The sequence below is a fragment of the Camelus ferus genome, chromosome 4, assembly GCF_009834535.1.
Source record: "Camelus ferus isolate YT-003-E chromosome 4, BCGSAC_Cfer_1.0, whole genome shotgun sequence".
Taxonomy (NCBI): Eukaryota; Metazoa; Chordata; class Mammalia; order Artiodactyla; family Camelidae; genus Camelus; species Camelus ferus.
Genome location: NC_045699.1, coordinates 17573561 through 17592937, shown reverse-complemented (window position 1 = coordinate 17592937; position 19377 = coordinate 17573561). Strand labels below are relative to the sequence as shown.

At 42.0% G+C, this 19377-nt stretch overlaps 1 protein-coding gene across 1 annotated transcript; it reads right to left on the bottom strand.

The window, feature by feature from the left end:
* Window positions 1-12743: 12743 nt before the first annotated feature.
* On the bottom strand, window positions 12744-13388 carry LOC102512910 (interferon omega-1). The gene has a single exon (XM_006180370.3). The coding sequence runs from the start codon at window positions 13329-13331 to the stop codon at window positions 12744-12746; it is 588 nt and encodes a 195-aa protein (XP_006180432.2). The 5' UTR covers window positions 13332-13388.
* Window positions 13389-19377: the final 5989 nt, after the last annotated feature.

Sequence of the window (19377 nt, the reverse complement as noted above, 5' to 3'; positions counted from 1 at the left end):
ATCTTCTGCTCCAGTTCCAGTTTGGTTAGAGAGTAACTTAACCAGCAGCTCTTTCTCCAAACTGACTGCAGTCTTCAGTGTGGAACAGATTGAAGGTCTGTACTGCAGTTTATGTGGAACAGATTGAGAATCTGATGACAGAAACTGGTGGCTTGCGTCTTCTGGATGTTGATATCTCCTATTTTGTAGCGAAAAAAATTAAAGTGGTTCTTGTCATTCTGGTGTGACTGAGAAGCGATCCTTTTCAGATATCTCAAAAGCATGAGGGTTTCCTGCTTTTCACCGCCGGGAGAGCAGGAGGGGCTGGAACAAAAGCATCACCAGCGCCATCAGCGAATAGATTATGCCATTCAATTCAGTGATGTAGTGGACCACAGTGAAACTGCGCCCCAAACCGCCGCTCATCGAGTGCGCGCAAAGCTGTCTCCACCGCGCCCCGCCGGCCGGGAGGGGGCGCGCGAGCTCGCCGTGCCGGCCCGACAGGCACCGCCCACCCCGCGGGACCCGCCTGGGCGTCCCGCCCCCACGGACTCGGGCGCTGCGGCCACGGGGAGGACGTGGGGTTCGCCGCGGGCAGGAGCCCCGGCCCGGGAGAGGCGCCGCCGGGGCCCCGCGAGCGCGTGGGGGCGGCGAGAGCGGTGAGTCGGCTTCCTTCTCGGGCCTCCCGGTCCCCGCCGGCCGCGGCTTCGCCCAGAGCCCTTCGTTTTCCGCACCTGCCCGCGCCCGTCCTTCCCTTCCTGGCAGGAGGCTTTGGCCCGAGCGGTTCACACCCGCGTGGGTTTCTTCGGGGCTTGACGGCTCGGTAGCAGGGCGTGTTGTGCTGTGTTCTCAGACTGAGGAATGTTTCTGAGGAGAAAGTCGAATTCAGGGAAAGGGGAAAGGCAGCTACAGTCTGGACATGAATGTACGAAGTAATGGGATCCTCCAGTCCTCCAGGTGGAATGACAGGGACTCGATCAGTGCCCAGCTGAGGCTGGCTGGAGGCAAAAGATAAACTGTTCCCCTATGCGCTTGCTTTTATGAATTTTGAAAATGGTTAAGTTTCCTTACCGCGCTAAACTAGTTGAAAAAAATGGAAAAATTAAAAGTAAATAAATTAAAATTAACATTTTAAATTTAAATGTTTTACCTATACCCAAAGCAGAAGTCATTATAATTTTACTTTCTTCATGCTAATAAAAGGAAACTAATCCATTTTCAAACTATACTTCTTTGATTATCTTCTTTTCATTGTGAAGAATTGCTGTTTTTATTCAAAAAGATACACGCATCCCAATGTTCATAGCAGCAGTATTTACAATAGCCAAGACATGGAAGTAACCTAAATGTCCATCCACAGCTGACTGGATAAAGAAGTGGTGTATCTATCCTTCTTTGTGTGGTGTGCAGCACAATGTCCCAGTCATGCATATATATGTGTCTACATTCGTGTTCCTGTTCTTTTTCATTAAAGGTTGTTACTATATATATATATATATATAGAATGTAATATTAGCCTCAAAAAAAGAAAAAAATGCCATTTGCAGCAACATAAATGAACCTAGAGATTATCATACTAAGTGAAGTAAGTCAGATAAAGACAAATATCATATATTACTTTTATGTGGAATCTTAAAAAATGATACCACTGAATTTATTTAAAAAACAGAAAGAGACTCACAGAGATAGATAACAAACTTACCGTTACCAAAGGGGAAGTGAGGGGAGGGATAAATTAGGAATTTGGGATTAACAGATACACACTAGTATATATAAAGTAGATCAACAAGGAACTACTGTATAGCACAGGGAACTATTTCGGTATGTTGTAAGAACCTATAATGGAAAAGAATATTAAAAAGGATGTATGTACATATCTATGTATAAGAATTACTTTGCTGTACACCTGAAACTCTGTAAATCAACTATACTTCAACTTTTTTAATCTGCAAGAAAAAAAGATTGCTGTTTTTGACATATTTTGTGGTCTTAAATTATTTTTAATTAACTTCAGTTCACTGAGAATTGTTTGGCAGCATCCCACTGTGACTAGTATTTTCTATAAAATTTACAAGACCACTTCCAAATTTTGGTAAGATTGCATTAAACCACATTCATGAATCATTTCAGAAGATCCAAACATGAAATCAGTTTTATATTACAAATTACTGATGTTGAATCTTGCTTAAAACCACTGAAAATTAATTTGTACAGAACTTAAATCATCATAATATTTAAGAGCCAAGTTAATGGCTTATATGCTTATAGCCCATAATAATGGATACTTTCATCCAGTGATTCCGACATTTCCAATTTCTTAACTTCTTTTCCCATTTATTTTCAAATTCGGAAAGTGCATTCATATCTGTTCCTAGCATTTTCCATTTATCAGCATACTTTCAAAGTTACTTTCCCTCATTTGTTGTAAGCAACGGATAGGCCTCTGTGAAGCCAGCTGCTTTATATGTGGATGGGTTTCTGGGGGTTTTGGTAGAGCTTTATTAAATTTTCCCACTTGGTTCAAAATGTCATCTCACCAAATTAAATTGCATAAAATAACCTATTTGTGCCAAGATGCTTTAGATTTCAGCATAATGTATATTGTCACTTGATATTATATCTTTTAATATTTGGTAAACATCTTTAGGTTGTGTGTGAAGTGTCATGATTGCGTTTGACCGGATACCCATCGAGTGTCTGTTTTTGATGTAGTTTTTAGGACAGGCAAAACTAAAGAAAATGCATGTATCCTTTATACAACACTAAAAATGCTTATTGTATTTCAAGTCACAAAAGCAACATTATGAGTTGAATAAGACACAAATTTAGCATAATCATTTTTAAGGCAAATAATGGATCGTTCATGATTGCATGCACTTTTCTGTATTTTCATATCCTCGACCCAGAGCATTTTTGTTTCGCTATCGTAGTATTCCAATGGATTGATTTCCTAAGTTGACCATACTCAGTTTTTTTTTTTATTTCAGTGCGGTCAATAGATCATTCTTCTATTTGATTGTTTTGTTATTATTCTATATGAAAACATACCTGAATCCACTACATTTGTTCATGATTGGGCTACAAATGGTATATAATCAAAAAATAAGGTATTTTTCTTACATTCTTGATATTTGTCCAGATCTAACATGGTTTCCTGGTAGCATTATAAATTTCTTTTGAATTTTATTACACAAATAAGATACAAATTCCTTTTTATTATTATGTTTTAACTAAATTTAGAAACATACAGCATTTGGACTTCCAGTAATGTTTTTGTGATCCTCCAAGAGGTAAAAGTTTTTTTTACATAAAGTGTAACAACATATAAAATCACACACAAGATTTCCATTTTTGTTTCTCTGGTTTTATCACTTTCTGCATAGCCTTATCTATGAAATTGTAAATTCAAATATAGTTTAGTTGCTTAGAAAAGCATCAGGATGAAACATGGCATTTTTGTAGTCCATGACTACACAACAAATTGTGTTTAAATTCTTCTAATCTTTGAAACTTTTTTTGCATTTAGAATATTTCATTCATCGTTGATATTGTTTAACTTGTATGCATGAAAAACAAAGTCAAGGATTCTTTGGAATAAATATGCCAACTTCAACAAATGCATTCTCCATTAGAATGTTCTTTTTTTCTAATTTTTAATTTTATTTATTAATTTATTTTTAATTGAAGTATAGTCAGTTACTATGTGTCAGCCCCTCTTGGGAGGTTGGAGCAGTGGGTATTGGAGACCTTGAGACTGAAAGTGCCAACCTTCTAATCACGTGGTTGGTTCTTCTAGTAAGCAGCCCCCACCCTTACTTAGTTCAAGTCCCAGAGTCATGTCACTAACATAACAAAAGACAGCTTTGTTGCTCTCCTTAGGAGCTCTGTGCTCCTAAGAAACAGGGATGAGAAACAAATCTGTATTTCCTACTACAGATCCCAGCATCATACAGGGAACGATTGTCAACTTCACTGCTGTGCTGGCTTCACTATTGTGTCTCAGCTGCAAACGTGCTCTTTTCTATCCTGCTTTGTACTGATGGTGCTCGGATTCTGTGAATCATTTTTCACCCTTCCCAGCTTGTTTCCTGTTAGGTTCTGCTTGTAGTAGGGTGTCTAAGGAGAGATGGGAAGTCTGGAAGAAGGCGATGGGCCTTCCTCTTTCCTTACTTTGTTGTATTGTGTCAACATAACTCCAGCAACAACCGTCAGCTGCCATTTCCAGCATGTTTCCACGGTGCTCTGTTCTGATTCCTCTCATTTCAGTTCTCAAGGTACCATAGCCAACTCCTACTTGTGAGAATAGAACCCTCCTTCAAATCCCCAAGATACCAGCATCAGCAGGGCGGCCATTTCCCCTCAGAATTCTAACACCAACTCCGGGTGTCCCCTTCTCCAAACTTACAGATTCTGAGAACCTCCAATACTTCCCTCGGCTCCCCAAGGTCTCCAATAACTTTCCTGGTCTATTTCCTTTATATTCATTTCTCTCTGTTAAAAGAAGTGGTATAGTTTTTATTTTCTTGAGTAATACAATAACCGATTAGAAAAAGACAAATTAAAGATGTAAAAGATCACTTATATACAGACTTGGCATAATATTGTGGGAAGATCCATATCTAATGTGTTGAATATAAATTAGCGTAGCCTTTGTATACAACGTTAGGCAGTAACTATTAGTATTCAAAATGCACATGAAAGTAGACCAAGCCATTCTACTAAATTTGACCAAGCTGTTTTCCTTCTAGGTGCCTAATTTAGGGCTATGTTCTCTCATGAGGATAAAGGCACACTTGCATATTTATTGCAGTATTGTTTGTACTTAAATATCCATAACAGTATAACTATCAAATAGTAATTAAACTCTGCTACACCCACTGGTTATATGAAAATAGGTCAGGCCATATGTAATGAGATGGAAATATTTTCTGAACGAATATTAGGTTAAAAAAAATATTGAATAATACTTCCGGCATAATGCCATGTATATAAACATACACACAATCACACACATACACATAAACTGTGAAAGAATACCCATCAAACACTTAACAGTGGTTACCTCTTGGAAGGTGGCTGGACTTGGGAAGTGACCCCATAGTGGTCAAATGCTTTTATTTATTGGAATTGATTGAAAAAATTTTCAACACACACACATATCAAAGTAAATATTTTTATGAAGTTCTATTTTTATGTAGTTCTTGTATAATTATAAAAACAAACAAATACTCTTTCATCATTTAGGTTAAAACCAGCAAAAAAATGCAACAGTAGCTTCCAAATAAAGAAGGGCAGCAAGCAAGAAAAAGAGTGACGGGGGGCAGGTAGAAAGTGGTTAAAAAATTATATATAGAGATGTAGATATAGTTAATTATATATAGAGAGATATGTCTCCAAAATATGAAATTTTAAAAACCTCTTTTAATTCAAAATATAGTTTTTTGCATTGAGCTGTGTGTGTACCAGGACATGTGAGTGGTCTTGGGAACTCAACCTCCTTGAGCTTTGATATGCTCAAAGATGAAATGTGTTAGAAATAGTCATGGAGCTCTTATAGTAAACACATTCATTACCTCGACCCTACGCTCACAGCTCACAGTCAGAGGGAAGTGATAAATAATCAAATAATCTCTATGAAGCAGTGGTTCACAAAGTGAGGTCCCAGGACTACCGAAGAGCTTTCTGCGGGTCTTGGGAAAACTGTCCTCCTAATAATTGAAGATGTCATTTGTTTCGTTCACTTTCATCCTCTCACAAGGGTGCAGTGGAATTTTCCAGCAGCTGCATGAAGTGTCATCGCAGCACAGATTGAATGCAGAGGCAGACATGAGAATCCAGCTGTATTCTATTAACCCAAACATTAAAGAGAATTGCAAAAATGCAAAAACAATATCGCTCTATTCACGACCCCCCCCCTTTTTGCTTTGGAAAATAAGGCCTTTTTTATGAAAAGTAAAACTGTGTTAACATGTAAAAAAAATTATTCATTTTAAAGCACTTAGCATAGTGCTTTCTACACAGTAAGGACTGACTAAATGATAGCTATTTTTTCTTTCTCCACTTCAATCCATATTGGGGTATTATTTATTTCCTTCTCCAAAATGCTTTGAAAATGGCCCACCTCCTTCTCAGTATCTGACTGACTGTCAAAAGTGGGCAGCCTAAAAAGCAGAGTACCAGCTAGCGTCTCCAGGAAGACCGTATTTCCTCTTTCCCTCCCCGCTTTCCTTGATCCATCCATTCCTTCCCATACCATATAGTTTTCTTGTATCCCAATATAGACATCCCTACAGAAGGGTTGGTATACTATTGTGGAAAGATACGTATATGTTGTGAATCTAAGTTCATGTAGCCTTTGTACAAGACCTTAAGCAGTAACTGTCAGCATTCAAACTGGTGCCCTCATTCACCCCTTCACCTTGACTGCCTATTCTCTTTCACTTTCTGGCTGTAAATCTACAAGTGGGAAGCAAAAGTCGGATTGAGATTTTACAAAGATTTCTATAAAATGACTCCCTCTTTTTTCTGTAATGGAATGCTTTTGGAACATGAGGGAAGCTCATTGTGCTGACGATGTCACAGTAGCTAGAGCTTAAGGCGGGCAGAAAGCAGGGTCCAGTTCACTGTGGGACCCGATCACCCAGTCCCCGGGAAGGGAGCCCCCAGCAGTCCTCATATGACAGGGGCGGAACTAAATCTGGTACACAGGCTTCTGACACAGGAGAGTACCTGTCTCTTCTTAAGGATTTCCTCCAGAGCTAAGAATAAGTCATTCACTGGCAAGAATCAACTCTAGTACTTAGTGTTTTTCCTATTATAGAGAGGATGAATGTTCAGCTACAAGAAGGCCATGGCCTCTCTGGCCAGTCGATAGCTACGTGGCGAGAGAAAGGGTGAAATTTTGATCCTACCTGCAGCGGGCTGTGCAGGCCAGAGCCTCCTGATTCATCTCCAGTAAAGAGACTTTGTGACAGCTGTCAGTCTGGGGGAGGAGGGAGAGAATGCAGCAGTAATTAGAAATCCATCCCAGGGTTGAAGAGCATTAAATGTCTCTGCTAGTAGTAAGTTCCCATGCTTTCACAAATCTGTTTCTCATATCAGAGCTCATTGCTTGACATTTAGTCGATGATGAATAAATGAATAGTACAGTTAGCTGTCTTTGCTCCTGTGAGTAATGATCTTTGCATCCCTGCACCTCTGTAGTGGTGGGAAAGAAAGCTCAGGCGTATATGAAAGGATATTAGAGTTCATTCATTTGAAGATCTCAATAGTTGGTTGATTTTGAGAGATATTACCACAACCTACACGGTAATGTAATTGAGGTAGTTAAAAAAGACCTGTGTGTGAATTTCGGAGGTAATGTAAGGAAGAGAGTCTTCGACATGGGGGAAATCTCTTCCCTTTGTACCTCCTAAGTTCTTTCCTTTCCACCTCCTAAGTTCTTTCCTTTCCTTCTTTCCTTCCCAATTTTAGTTTGGCAGGGTTTCCATATTATTTTAAAGTATTTCTTGTCTCTTCATCTCCTCTTTCAGTGCTCCTGAACGAATTAGTTGACTGTCCTGGGATAGACATGACCATTCTTGGGTTTCCCTGGTTTTTCCATGTTTCAAATATTATGAATCCTCAATTTGTCAGCTTCTGCAGTTTTTTTTTTTGAAATAGATACTGCTTATCATTTACTTTTAGGGAATTTGTATAAGAAAATTCTATTACGAGGGCTAATTCACTTCTAGATAAAATGTGGATTGGAATTTAATAAGGAAGGTAAGATGTTTTCAGTAAGTGGCTGTGGTAGAGGGCTGGCTCCAGGGTGGTTTCAAGCAGTCGGTTCAGGGCCCGTGTGCAGGCTCATTAAGCCTCCCGAGGAAGACAAGTCCTCTGCCTTTGTGTATCAGCCACCTTCAGCCTCAGGTGTCTCTGGGCCAGTCCACCGTGGTGTGTCAGCGCCAACCTGCAGAGCAACGCTGAGGCTCCTCCGGAAGTCTCTGATCAGACACTACTGAATGTGTCCTTGAGGAGTGGAGCCCTGTCACACGGAGCATGCATGACCCAGAGATCTGAGATTCTGTGCCTGGCTCCAGCAGAGGACTAGTGTGTGAAATATTTTAAAAGGACCACATACAGAAAAGCATTCGTTGAGTTTTATAAAAGAAGATCATTAGAAAATATTTTAACTGCTTTAAAAATGAGTAACTTAGAAAGAATACAGATCTCAAGTCAATGTAGACTTTTACATTATTCACTAGTAATGAATGTCTGCTGCCTTCTTAGAAAGAGAACAGTGAAGTTGTCTTCCCATGTCAATTTTCCCTTGTCTTTCAGCATCAACACAGAGGCAGAAAGAAAAGCTGGGGCCATAAATGGTAATGTTCTGCTGTTGAATGCCAGGCTCTCCCCGGATGAACCTTAGTATTTCTTTTCAGTGAGAGCTCTGCTCTCCAACCACTGAGGAGATCAGTTCCTAGAACCAGTCGTACTCAGAGAAGAATGACCTCGGAGGGAGCCTCTTCAGAAGCATATCAAGCTTGGGACGCTTCTAATCCCCGTTCAGTCCATCCACTGGAACTGAGCAGTGATTGAGTTGGACCATGGATCTTGCCCACGAGGTGGTGAAATGAGATATAGTGGAAGATACAGTGGTGATAGGAGGTATATTGGTTTTGGAGGCAGAATTTCTGGGTCCTGCTTTTGGACCTAATTCCAAGTTGTTAACTTCCCTAAGCTTCAGGCTTCTCTTCTGAGAGAGTACTGGCCTGCAGACCTCAAGGGGTTGTTGTGATGATCATCTGGGACAATGTGTATGAATGAGCTTTAAAATGACACAGCTCTGTACACGTGAACCTTACTATGTATTGTCATTGAACTTTGCCTTTGCATCCCTGGGCATTCGTAATCTAATCCTGAAAGAGTTTATTCCCAGTGGAACATTCTACTCAGCTTCCTACAAGATCCTGCCTTCATCTGATGTGACCCAGGCTCCCGTTTTCTCTGTTGAGAGCTCCCTGCAAAGGCACTGACATGGCGCTGGGCCTACTTCCTCTCTGGGAAAGATGACTCATCTCTCCTGTCATTTCAGGCATCCCTGTTCCTAGATTGCCTGTGGCATTCCAGGGCCCTGGTGCAGCCTAGAGTTGATGTAAGAGGAGGAACCTCAGAGAAACTTTGTGAGATCAAGCCCTGGAGCGGCTATAAAAAGCCTGTAGGGTGTTACTCTTAGTGGAGTAAGTCACACAGAGAGAGGTAAATGCTGTGTTCTCATTTTTATGCGGAATCTAGAAACCAAGACAAATGACAAATATAACAAAAGAGGAACAGACCCCCAGATGCAGAGAACAAACTAGTAGTTACCAGAGGGGAGAGGAGTGAGGGGAGGGGAGAATTAGATAAAGGGGTTTAAGTGGTACAAACTAGCAGTTGTAAAACAAATGTCCCCAGGACGCAACGTACAGCACAGGAAATAGAGTCAGTATTTTACGGTAAGTTTGTATGGTGAAAATCTATAAAAATAGCAAGTCACTGTGCTGTATACCTGAAACTAATACAGTAAATCAACTATCCTTCAATTGAAAGAAAAAGGATATCATGAAAGTAGACTGGGGGGAGAGTGTGACCCCTGCCAGGCCTGCCCTTCCCCATACTGCTATTGAGTGTAGTTTGTATTTCCTGTCTCTTTCAAGAACCTGCCCAAGCTTCCTTTGGTGGTTGGCCTTCTGGACCAGTTGCAGCAAGATCTTTTCTCTGAGGAGTTCGAGTAACCAAGGAAGCAGACATTATGTTGTCTGTGGAGCCAGGAAGCTACTTCTCACTGTCACCTTTGAGATCCACTGTCCTTGCTCATTCTGGCCTCCTTACTGCTGGCCTCCACCCTCTGACTAGACTCTACCACCCACTTACTTTCCTTTCTTTCACCATATAACCATTGGATGCCTTTCTCCACCCAGAGTTCCCTCTGTCACTGGATCTCACGTTGTCAGGACCATCTTTCACCAGTACCGTGAACTTTCCCCTTCAACACCGAGGGCACACTCAGATACAGGACCCTGTCTTCAACCGAGACCCCACGTTGTCTTTGTGCCCCACCTCATCCCCTGATGCCATGGGCGCAGGATCTCCCCTCTTGTGACACACACCATGGATTCCAGCAATTCAGTTCACTGTCTCCCTAATTTTCCAAGATTCCAACTGAGAGCTCCATAAAGTTTCAGCTACGTGAAGATCTGAACAGCGGCCCCTGCATGACTTTAGGAGTTTCCCCATAACACAGCCACGCATCCACCGGGCTGCCTGCGACCCTGCCCCGCACTCTGCCTCTGGGAGCCTGTTTCCTCAGGTCAGCCAGAAAGGCCTCCTGCGTCCCCTACTCAGGGCAAAATTTCTCCCAAAGTGTTTCCATAAAATCAGAGAAAATTAATTGGTTCTGAATTACTACATGCTCTGGACTAGATTGTCTCTATTGTAGGTAGAGTTACATATTTCCAAAATACTGGGTTTTTTTCCTAAAAGGAGACTCATGTCTTCTGCCTCAGCCCCATTTAGGAGAAGTGTAGGGGTAGCCAGCACTCGGGCTTAGAGTAACAGATGGTCGGTTTCAGCCCGTCTTGAGAGCCAGCTTTCACTTTCTGAAGGTGATGAGGGATAGCGGGTGGCGTTGTGCATCCCCCGTCATCTCTGGTTCCTTTGTTTGTTTTTGTAAAGATATCTTTTAATTATTAAATGTTGTTGATATAATACTACCACGAGGGTACAATAACAAAAACTACAAATGCTCGGGGCGTTTAAAAGTGAGAAAATCAAAGACCATGTCCCATGAGTTAGACTTTCCCTTCCCTCCTTCAGCTCCCTCGTTATCTGGAACATTAAATGGTCATGGAGCGGAATAGCTGGGATTGCACAGGCATCGTAGGGCCAAAAAGTTCCCACTTACACTCTGGGAACAGGAAGACACGTATCCACCATTATAGCATCAACAGAATGTGATCCTCCCATTCATCCTCTCCCCCGACCCCGAGCCTTGGCAGCCACTGTGTTCAGAGTTTTGCCCTTTTCTAGACTGTCGAACAGTTGGAGTCATATAGTATGTGGCCTTTTCAGGTTGGTATATTTCACTTACTAATACTCATTTATAAGTTTCCTTCGTGTTTTATTTCATGGCTTGATAGCTCATTTCTTTGTAGTGCTGCATAGTATTTCACTGTTGGGACGTATCACAGTTCATCCCTTCTCTTGTTGGAGGACATCTTGGTTGTTTTCAAGATCTGGCAGTTATGAATAAAGCTGTTCCAGATAGCCGTGTGCATGGGTTTGTGTAGACATCAATTTTCAGCTCATTTGGTAAATCCCAGGGAGCACAGTGGCTAGACTGCATGGTAAGAGTATGTTTGGTTTTGTCAGAAACTGTGAAAGTGTCTTCCAAAGAGGCAGTACCATTTTGCATTGCCACCAACAATGGATGTTCCTGCTGTTCCACATCCTCACCAGTACTTGGTGTTGTCAGTGTTCTGAATTTTAGTCGTTCTAGTAGAAGTGTAGTGGTTTAGCATTGTTTCAGTTTGCATTTCCCTAACGATTTATGATGTTGAACTACTTTCAGATGCTTATTTTCCATCTGTATGTCATCTATGGTGAGGAGTCTGTTTAGACCTTTTGCCCATTTTAATTGGTTTTCTTATTGTTGAGTTTTAAGTTTCTGCACATTTTGGAAAATAGTCCTTTATAAGATATGAGTCTTTAAGAGTCTGTGGGTTATCTTCTCATTCTCTTTCACAGTGTCTTTCACAGAGCAGAAGTTTTGAATTTTAATGAAATCTAACTTACCAATTTTTCTTTCATGCATTTGGTGTATCTAAAAAGTCATTGCCAAATCCAAAGTCAACACTATTTTTTGCTATTTTTTTTTCAAACAAGATTAATGATGAGAACAACTGTGTCTTGATTTCATCTCAGACAAACTCCTGTGTCCATTCACTGTATTTTTACTGTGGACCCATTTGCCCAACAGCCAATAAGGCTTCTACAATTACATACCTCCCAGGCACCCTGGAAAGGGTATCTCTCCTTTATCCCCTAAAAATTATCTGTATCTAAAGCTTCTGATGTGAAAACATAATTTTCCCTTACTTCTTCTTCTATTTTTAATGTAATTGAAAATTGAAAAAATATATGAGTCCTCTTTTTATGACTTGCCCTATGAGACTAAAAGTTTTAAGACAGAAGGTACTGTATTGGATTTATTCATCTGTGCTTGTGAAAGGCAGTTCCACTATCTCGTTTGATACTCGTTTAATCCATCTGACATGGACTGCATAAATGAATGAGTAGGTGATTATTACCATCTATTCTTCAGTTTCGTTTAGGAAACCAGGGATTGGATTTAGGTGTTCAGACTAAGCGGACTCAAGGAGTTTTCTCTGATAAGAATTTAATAAATAAATAAATAACTGCAAATTTAATAAAATGGAAATGTAAACATTTTCTAAATCTTAATACAGTGAGAAAGCAAGTATTTTTTATATGAAAATGTAAATATGAATGATAAGATACAATATTAAATAAATAAATAACCAACCAATAAATAAATAAATTACATGATTGAAGGTCATCGCTTAGGCACTGAATATTTTTAACATTCTTTCATATACTACTGACAAAGTCTTAGCTGAATTAATTCAGTAAACTCTGTGATTAAAACAGAAATAAGAGTCTTCTGAAATGACCACAGACCAATGTGCAAGGGTGACATGGCATCTCGGTCAGGGAGAATCATGTCAAGGTGACCCCAGGTCTCCATCCATAATTCTTAGCCTTTCTTGCAAGTTGGTTAATGAAGAGAAGGATCTCTTGATTTCCAGTCGGACAATTTCCCAGGCACAGTCACTGTATTTCTTCTCTTTCAGGTAGAGATGGATTCCCTGGAAGTAGCTCTTCAGCACCACTGTAGGGCCCGCCCTTCCCTGGGCAGAGTCTTGCTCTCCCATCACCTGCACGAAACAGGTGTCCAAGTCCTCCAGCTGCTGATGGAGTCCAGTGAGGAGTTTGTCCAGGAGGGTGGCGTCCCAGGCGGCAGAGGAGCGCTCTGCATGGAAGAGGTTGAAGATCTGCTGGAGCATCTCGTGGAGGACAGAGATGGCCTGGGCCTTCTGGAGCTGGCTGCCATCCACCATCTCCTGGGGGAAATGGAAGTCTTTTCTGTCCTTCAGGCAGAAGAAAGGGGAGATTCTCCTCATTTGGCCTAGAAGCACGAAGTTCTCCCTGCTAACCAGCACGTGGTTCTGAGGCAGGTCACAGCCCAGAGCCCCACCAGGGCCATAGCTGAACACTAGCAAGGCCGTCACTAGAGAGAGCACAGAGGCCATGGGGCGAGTGAGGTGCTGCTGGCCTGGCTGAGACGGGCGTCTGGGTGAACCTTGGAGGTAGATTCTCTGATGACATTCTTTCTAAGCAAGGCCATTAAATAGGGATATAATAGTTTTCATTTTCTGAACATTTTCTACACTTTCACTTCCTTTTTTGATTTTCATTCATATATTCTCAGTATGTTCTAGGAAGATGTCATCAATCTAACCTAATAATTTGCAAGAAGTTTAATTTTCCCAGTAAACTTCAGATATGCCCATCCAAATAGGTATTGATCAGTCAGGTGACCAAGGTCACTGTCATCAAGTCAGAAGCGCTGAAGGTATGTAAACACACACATCCTCTCTGTCTCCCTCCCTGTCTCTCTGTCTCATACATAACTATTGCTCTTCTCTGTTGCAGGAACACAGTTCTCGCCCTGACCTTAGGCTCCTTTTCACCCCCTTACTTCACACAGGGAAGCAGGTCCCCACAGCCTTGCGGTTTCTGTGTGTGTTCAGGGATTTAACAGATCACCTCTGGCAGTGAAGCTCTTTGAAACTAGAGTTGGGTTTTATTTACCGATTGATTTACAAAAGAGGCTGATGATAATGAACGAATGAGCTTCTCTGATGTTTCTCTTCCTTCTAGAACACGTTCATGCAGGTGCATGTGGTTGTGCTGCAGGGGAACACGGGGTCAGGACAGTGACAGACGCCGCCCTTTCTTTCCGCCGTTTTCTTACTGGGGAACTGTAGTCCCCACGGTCTGTGCCAAAACCGCTCCCAGGGATCCTGGTTCTTTTCAGCAGAATGTGGTGGTGGAGAGTCTAACTCCCAGAAACACCTCACTCACAAAGTGGAAATCACATGTAGTCACACACATTCTCTTGAGTGACGGGGTCCGGTTTTTTAAACCCCTAGACCCACTCCCTGAGGGGAGGCTCACCACATCCTGAGGACTTGAAAATTTCCTTTGTGTGGATGGACATGTTTATTTGTCGGGGGGATAATTCACCTTCCAACCCGTGCCTTCGCTCATGGAGTGTTTGTGTGAAGGACCCTGGTCCTCAGTGGTAGCCGCCTCCTCTCCTGACCCATGTCCCCAGGTATCAAAAGTGTCACCAGCCAGCAGATGCTGAGAGCCAAAGTTTGTTTTGTCTAAGTAGGTAGAGGAATAATCCAATTCTAATCGTTTCACCTTGGCTAGACAAATACCTTTTAGTTTCCCAAATACAGATTTTCTTGTTTATTTAAACTATTGAACCCGTGTTATGCTCAGATTTCTGAGCTGGGCACAAAGGGTTCAGTGCTGGTGTGTCTCTCATTAGAAGCTCACATCCCAGACACTAGTGACGTGAAGTTGTTCATTCAGTCAGTTGATTCTGGTGGGTTTCTCTGTTCCTCTGTCTCTGTCTCCCTCTGAGAATGCAGAGGGCTTCTGTGTCGAGAGAAATAGCCTTCTTTCCTTTACTTGTGTTTGATTCTTCATTTAAAGTTTTATAACTTATATTCACTTAGTGGCTTATTGTGCAAGATCCTCCTGCTGCTCCTGCATGAGTTCTAATTCCTGCTGAGGTGAGAACAGTGAAGGGAAGCAAAGAAAGGCAGCGGGGCTGCAGTCCCTGTCATTTTCAAGACTTTCGATTTTTGGATTCTTATTGCGACTTTCCTAGAAAGTAAAATCCTTCAGTTGTTCCGTGGGCAAAAAGGAAACAAGTGTCTCAGTGACATGAAAGTGAAGGAAGGGAAGTGATACTCTGCGGACACGGCGCCGCATTCCAAGGCGCAGCATCACTGCGGCGCAGGTGGGGACGAGGATCTGGCGGAGGGAGACATGGGGTCAGTGTGAGTAACAGAAAGGCAGGAGCAGGGCTGCTGCTGCCAGAAGTTCAAAGAAGCCCAAGTCTTGGATCAAAGGACAGCCTTCAGCTTTGCAAGACCAGCTGACGGATTTTTCTGTCATTTTAATCCATGTGTAATCAGTTCTGAGGAGAGAAGGAAGAAGTCAAACCAATCAGGAGACTGGCAACCAGAACCCCAGTTGCTGGAAGGCTCCCCCTGTCTGGCAGGAGGGTGGGTGCCAGCCTCGCTGAGCATCTATCTAGGTGATAGATCCACTCAGGCAACACAAAGAGTGCTTTGTGAAACCTAGAATTAAAGGAAAAGAATTAGATGATTCCAAAGATCCTGATCTTAGCCTGAGTAACAGTAATCATGATGTTAAAAGATAATTTCATTGTTTGCATATTATGGACTAGCCACTTTCTAAGTTCTTTAAAATATTACCTCAGTCCTCAGAGTAACCCTGTTTCGATCACACTCACTTATACAGCTGGAGAGAAATAGAAATGTGGAGGGACAAACGATTCCAAGCAAACCAGAGCTATAAGGACAGACCTTCATGAGGTTGCAGTGACTTGTATGGAAGGCCCATTAAAGAAAGTGAAGGGTGAAAATCAATGGGAGATTTAGGAACTAAGGAAATCAGTAGAGGGAAAAGAGTAAGAGGACAGAGGATCCTTGATTCCACTTCTAATGCCAAAGGTTACTGTCTGTTGTTTTGAAGGGCAACACCGTGTGAGGTATGAGTCAGCTGAACAGACTTTAACTTCGAAGGAAAAAAATGGACAAAATCTCTGTTCAATACTTAGATGGGAGTAGAGTTTATGCTGATTGGAAAAAAAAAGTCTAAGATTTTATGATTGATTTCTTCACGGAAATATAGTAATGTAAGTTCATTAACCCAACGGCATCAGACTACTGGAATCTATTTTGTTTTAACTCGAGTTTTCTTGTGAGTTGAGAATAAAGACAAAGAACTTTTAAAAACTAAAGAAAAAAATAGGGGGAGGGAATAGCTCAGTGGTAGAGTGCCTACCTAGCATGCGCAGGGTCCTGGGCTCAATCCCCAGGACCTCCACTTAAAACATACGTAAGTAAAAAAATAAACCGAATTACTTCTTCCCCTTAAAGAAATGAAAAGGAAAAGCACTTCACAGTTTCTGGCCATGTGAGCTCTGCATGTCTCCAGGATGACAACTAAAATGTCCCTGGCCATCTGGTTGTACAAGAATGAAGTCACTAGCCACCAACTTCCAATCCACCCTGAAAGGAGTTCAGAGCAGAGATCAGCAATGAGGCACTCTGTGTTCTAGGGAAACCTGACAGAACAGATCTTCAGACAGTTAGGTAATTTCAGAAGAACATTTTAAGAACCCTATGTTTTCATCTTCTCATATGTGGGGAAACACGGAAACCATTAACGGAGACATCTTCTCTTCCGGACTAGCACAACCTTGTGCCAGGATGTGAGCTTAATAGCACGTACCCCCTTCACCAAAATCACATATATGCTGACCTCTCCCTTGCCTCCCCAGAGCTAGCTGAGAGAGGCTATCCTCAGTAAGTCCTCCAGAAAATCTAACCTCACAGCTCTCATGTTGTGTGTGTGTGTGTGTGTGTGTGTGTGTGTGTGTGTTGTGTTTTTTCAGTAACCCAGGACCTCACTGATTTCCCAGGATACCGGTCAGCGCAGCCTGCTGTTCTCATTCCCAAAGATGCCCTTTCTGTTTCCTTCCCTCAGGCCCAGACGGGACTTTCCATTTGCTGCTGAAGGAGTCCAGTGAAGAATCTCTTTATTTTTCACCCATGATTAAGGTTTGGGTACTGACGAAGCCTCAGTATAACCAAGATGGAGGAGCAGTAAGCACTTCCCAGACAGAAGCACTGAATGTTTTCAAAGGGATACATAGCAGGGAGAGTCTGGCTTGATCTCCAAAGTCAGCCACACTGATGAGTGTAGTTGTAATTATTTATTTTCCCAGCCTGAGCCTATTAAAACATCATACAATAATACTGTAGGATCAAAATAAAAAATATTATTAAAACACCATTCATTGATAAAATGCTGTTTTTAGCACAAAGAAAGGAATGATTTTTTATTTTTTTTTTTGGACCCTAACCTACAGGAAGTTTTCCAAATATAATGTATAAATACCTCTATAAATATTTATACCTCAAAATATACTTGAAATGTACCTCTTCAATGCAGGATATATAGACTGGAAAGAAAAAGATGATGAATCCATCCATATCACCTTTGCAAATTTCCTAAATTAAATAAATGAATTTCCATAGAGATCTTCATTGCCTTTATAAATTTTGCTCTTCCAGTGTGCTGGTTACTGCTATATGTCCTGCTTGGAAGCCTCTATCCCACTTGTTGCTAAATGTATTCAGATCCCTGCCTGTGTCCCTTCTGTTCAAGCATTGTTTTCTTTTGTTAGTCTTTGAAAGAGGCTACACATGATGGAATTCAAGAAGTCAAGAAGTCCTTGGACTGTACTGTCTCCAGAAAAGTCTTTCTTGCTCTATGAAAACGTACTGGGTCATAAGGAGGAAACAGGTTTGCAGGTGACAGTGGAGTAACCCTTGTCCTTTCTAGTGGTCTGCAGGCTGCTGTGGTATCAGTGTCACCCTTGCTGGGGACACTGCTGGTGTCTGCATCTTTCTGGCAGAACTCCATGCTCTCACATGGACTTCAGTCCTTTCTCCTCTGGAAAGTAACGTACTGGAGGAGCCTTTCCCTCAGTGCAGCTCGTCTATGCTGGTCCCTCTCCTGAGGACCCGCCCCTTTCCAGTGAGTGCTTTCCCCGTCGCTGTCCTCCTCCCAGGTTCTCAAGCTGCTGCTGACTTTCAACTCCATGGTTCGTGACCTTTGGGTTTGTGAGCAAATGAGAGCCCTGAAGCAGGGAAGCCTCTTCCTAGTGCAGTCAGAAGTGGAAGTGCCCACAGAGAGGCCCAGATGAGGCCCTGGATTCTCCCCCAGTTCATCATGGGGCAGAATTCCCTCTATTTACTGTGCTTCTGTGGAAGGCAGGACAGTCTGGACCCGCAGTGAGGTAGGCAGAGAGGGTGACTTCATGTGAGAGTTTCTGACAAACAAGAACTTTCACTCAACTTCTCCTTTCAGTGAGTGGCTTTGTAGTCTTTAGAGGAAACTGACAGCCAGAACCCCAAGAGGAAAACGAAAGAGCTGTATGGATGGAGAGTGGAGCTGAATGCAGGGTGGATGAGGAGAGCTCAGTGGGGACTCCTACACTGGGAGGAAGGAAGCGATTGTGATTGCAGTGAAAGAATGGGATCCAGGAAAGCAGAGAGGAAGGGGGACGTGTGCCAACTACGAGAACCAGCAGATGGATATGTGGTATATTATAGATGTGGTATATCTTATAGTATATGTGTATATACATTGGTGCCATATGTGTATACATCCAGATATATTATATTATGTATATAACTACATACAAGGGATGACACACTTTTTCCCAATTCCGCTTTTCAGACTCTCCGTGCTTTTCAGTTACAGAGAGGGGGGTAGAAGTCACTATTCCCATTTAGATCTATATGAAAAAATAAGAAAATAGTCACTATCTGTTTAGCCCTCACTCAGTGGATGATAACTCTGCTATGTGCTGTTAAATGTTCTCGTGTATGTACTGCTCACAGCAGCCCTGGGAATGTATTCACTTACTTTCTATTTAAGGTAGCTGAGCTCAGGAAAGTTAAATGATTCCCCAGAATCACACACACACGTCCTGGCAGAATGGAGATTCAGTCCAGAATCCTGTGAAGGTGTAAATAATTATTTAAGTTTCATATTGTGCAATTCTCAAACCCTTTGTTTTTTTCTTCAGTGCTTACTGAAGACGTTTCTTCTCTGTTTGACTCCTAACTGCACTGAGAAAGCAGATGTTCTCCAGAAAGAGCCCAAGAAACATGAAAGACAGCCCATCGGTCGACAAATATGTCGATCCGGAATCAAAAGCCATGTATATCCTGGAGACAATAATTTTGCAGTTGATGTGGCATGTTTGGAAACCAGGGTATGGTAATAGATGTGATTCCCTATGAGGAGCATGTAGAGTGAGAAGATGACCTAGAGCTTCTGAGAACCTTCAACTTTCAAGGTCGGAAAGAGGAGAGACTGCAGAGGCACAGAGATGGAGCAGCCAGTGAACTTAGGAGTCACCCAGGGAAGAACCATCTTCAGAGCATGAAGAAG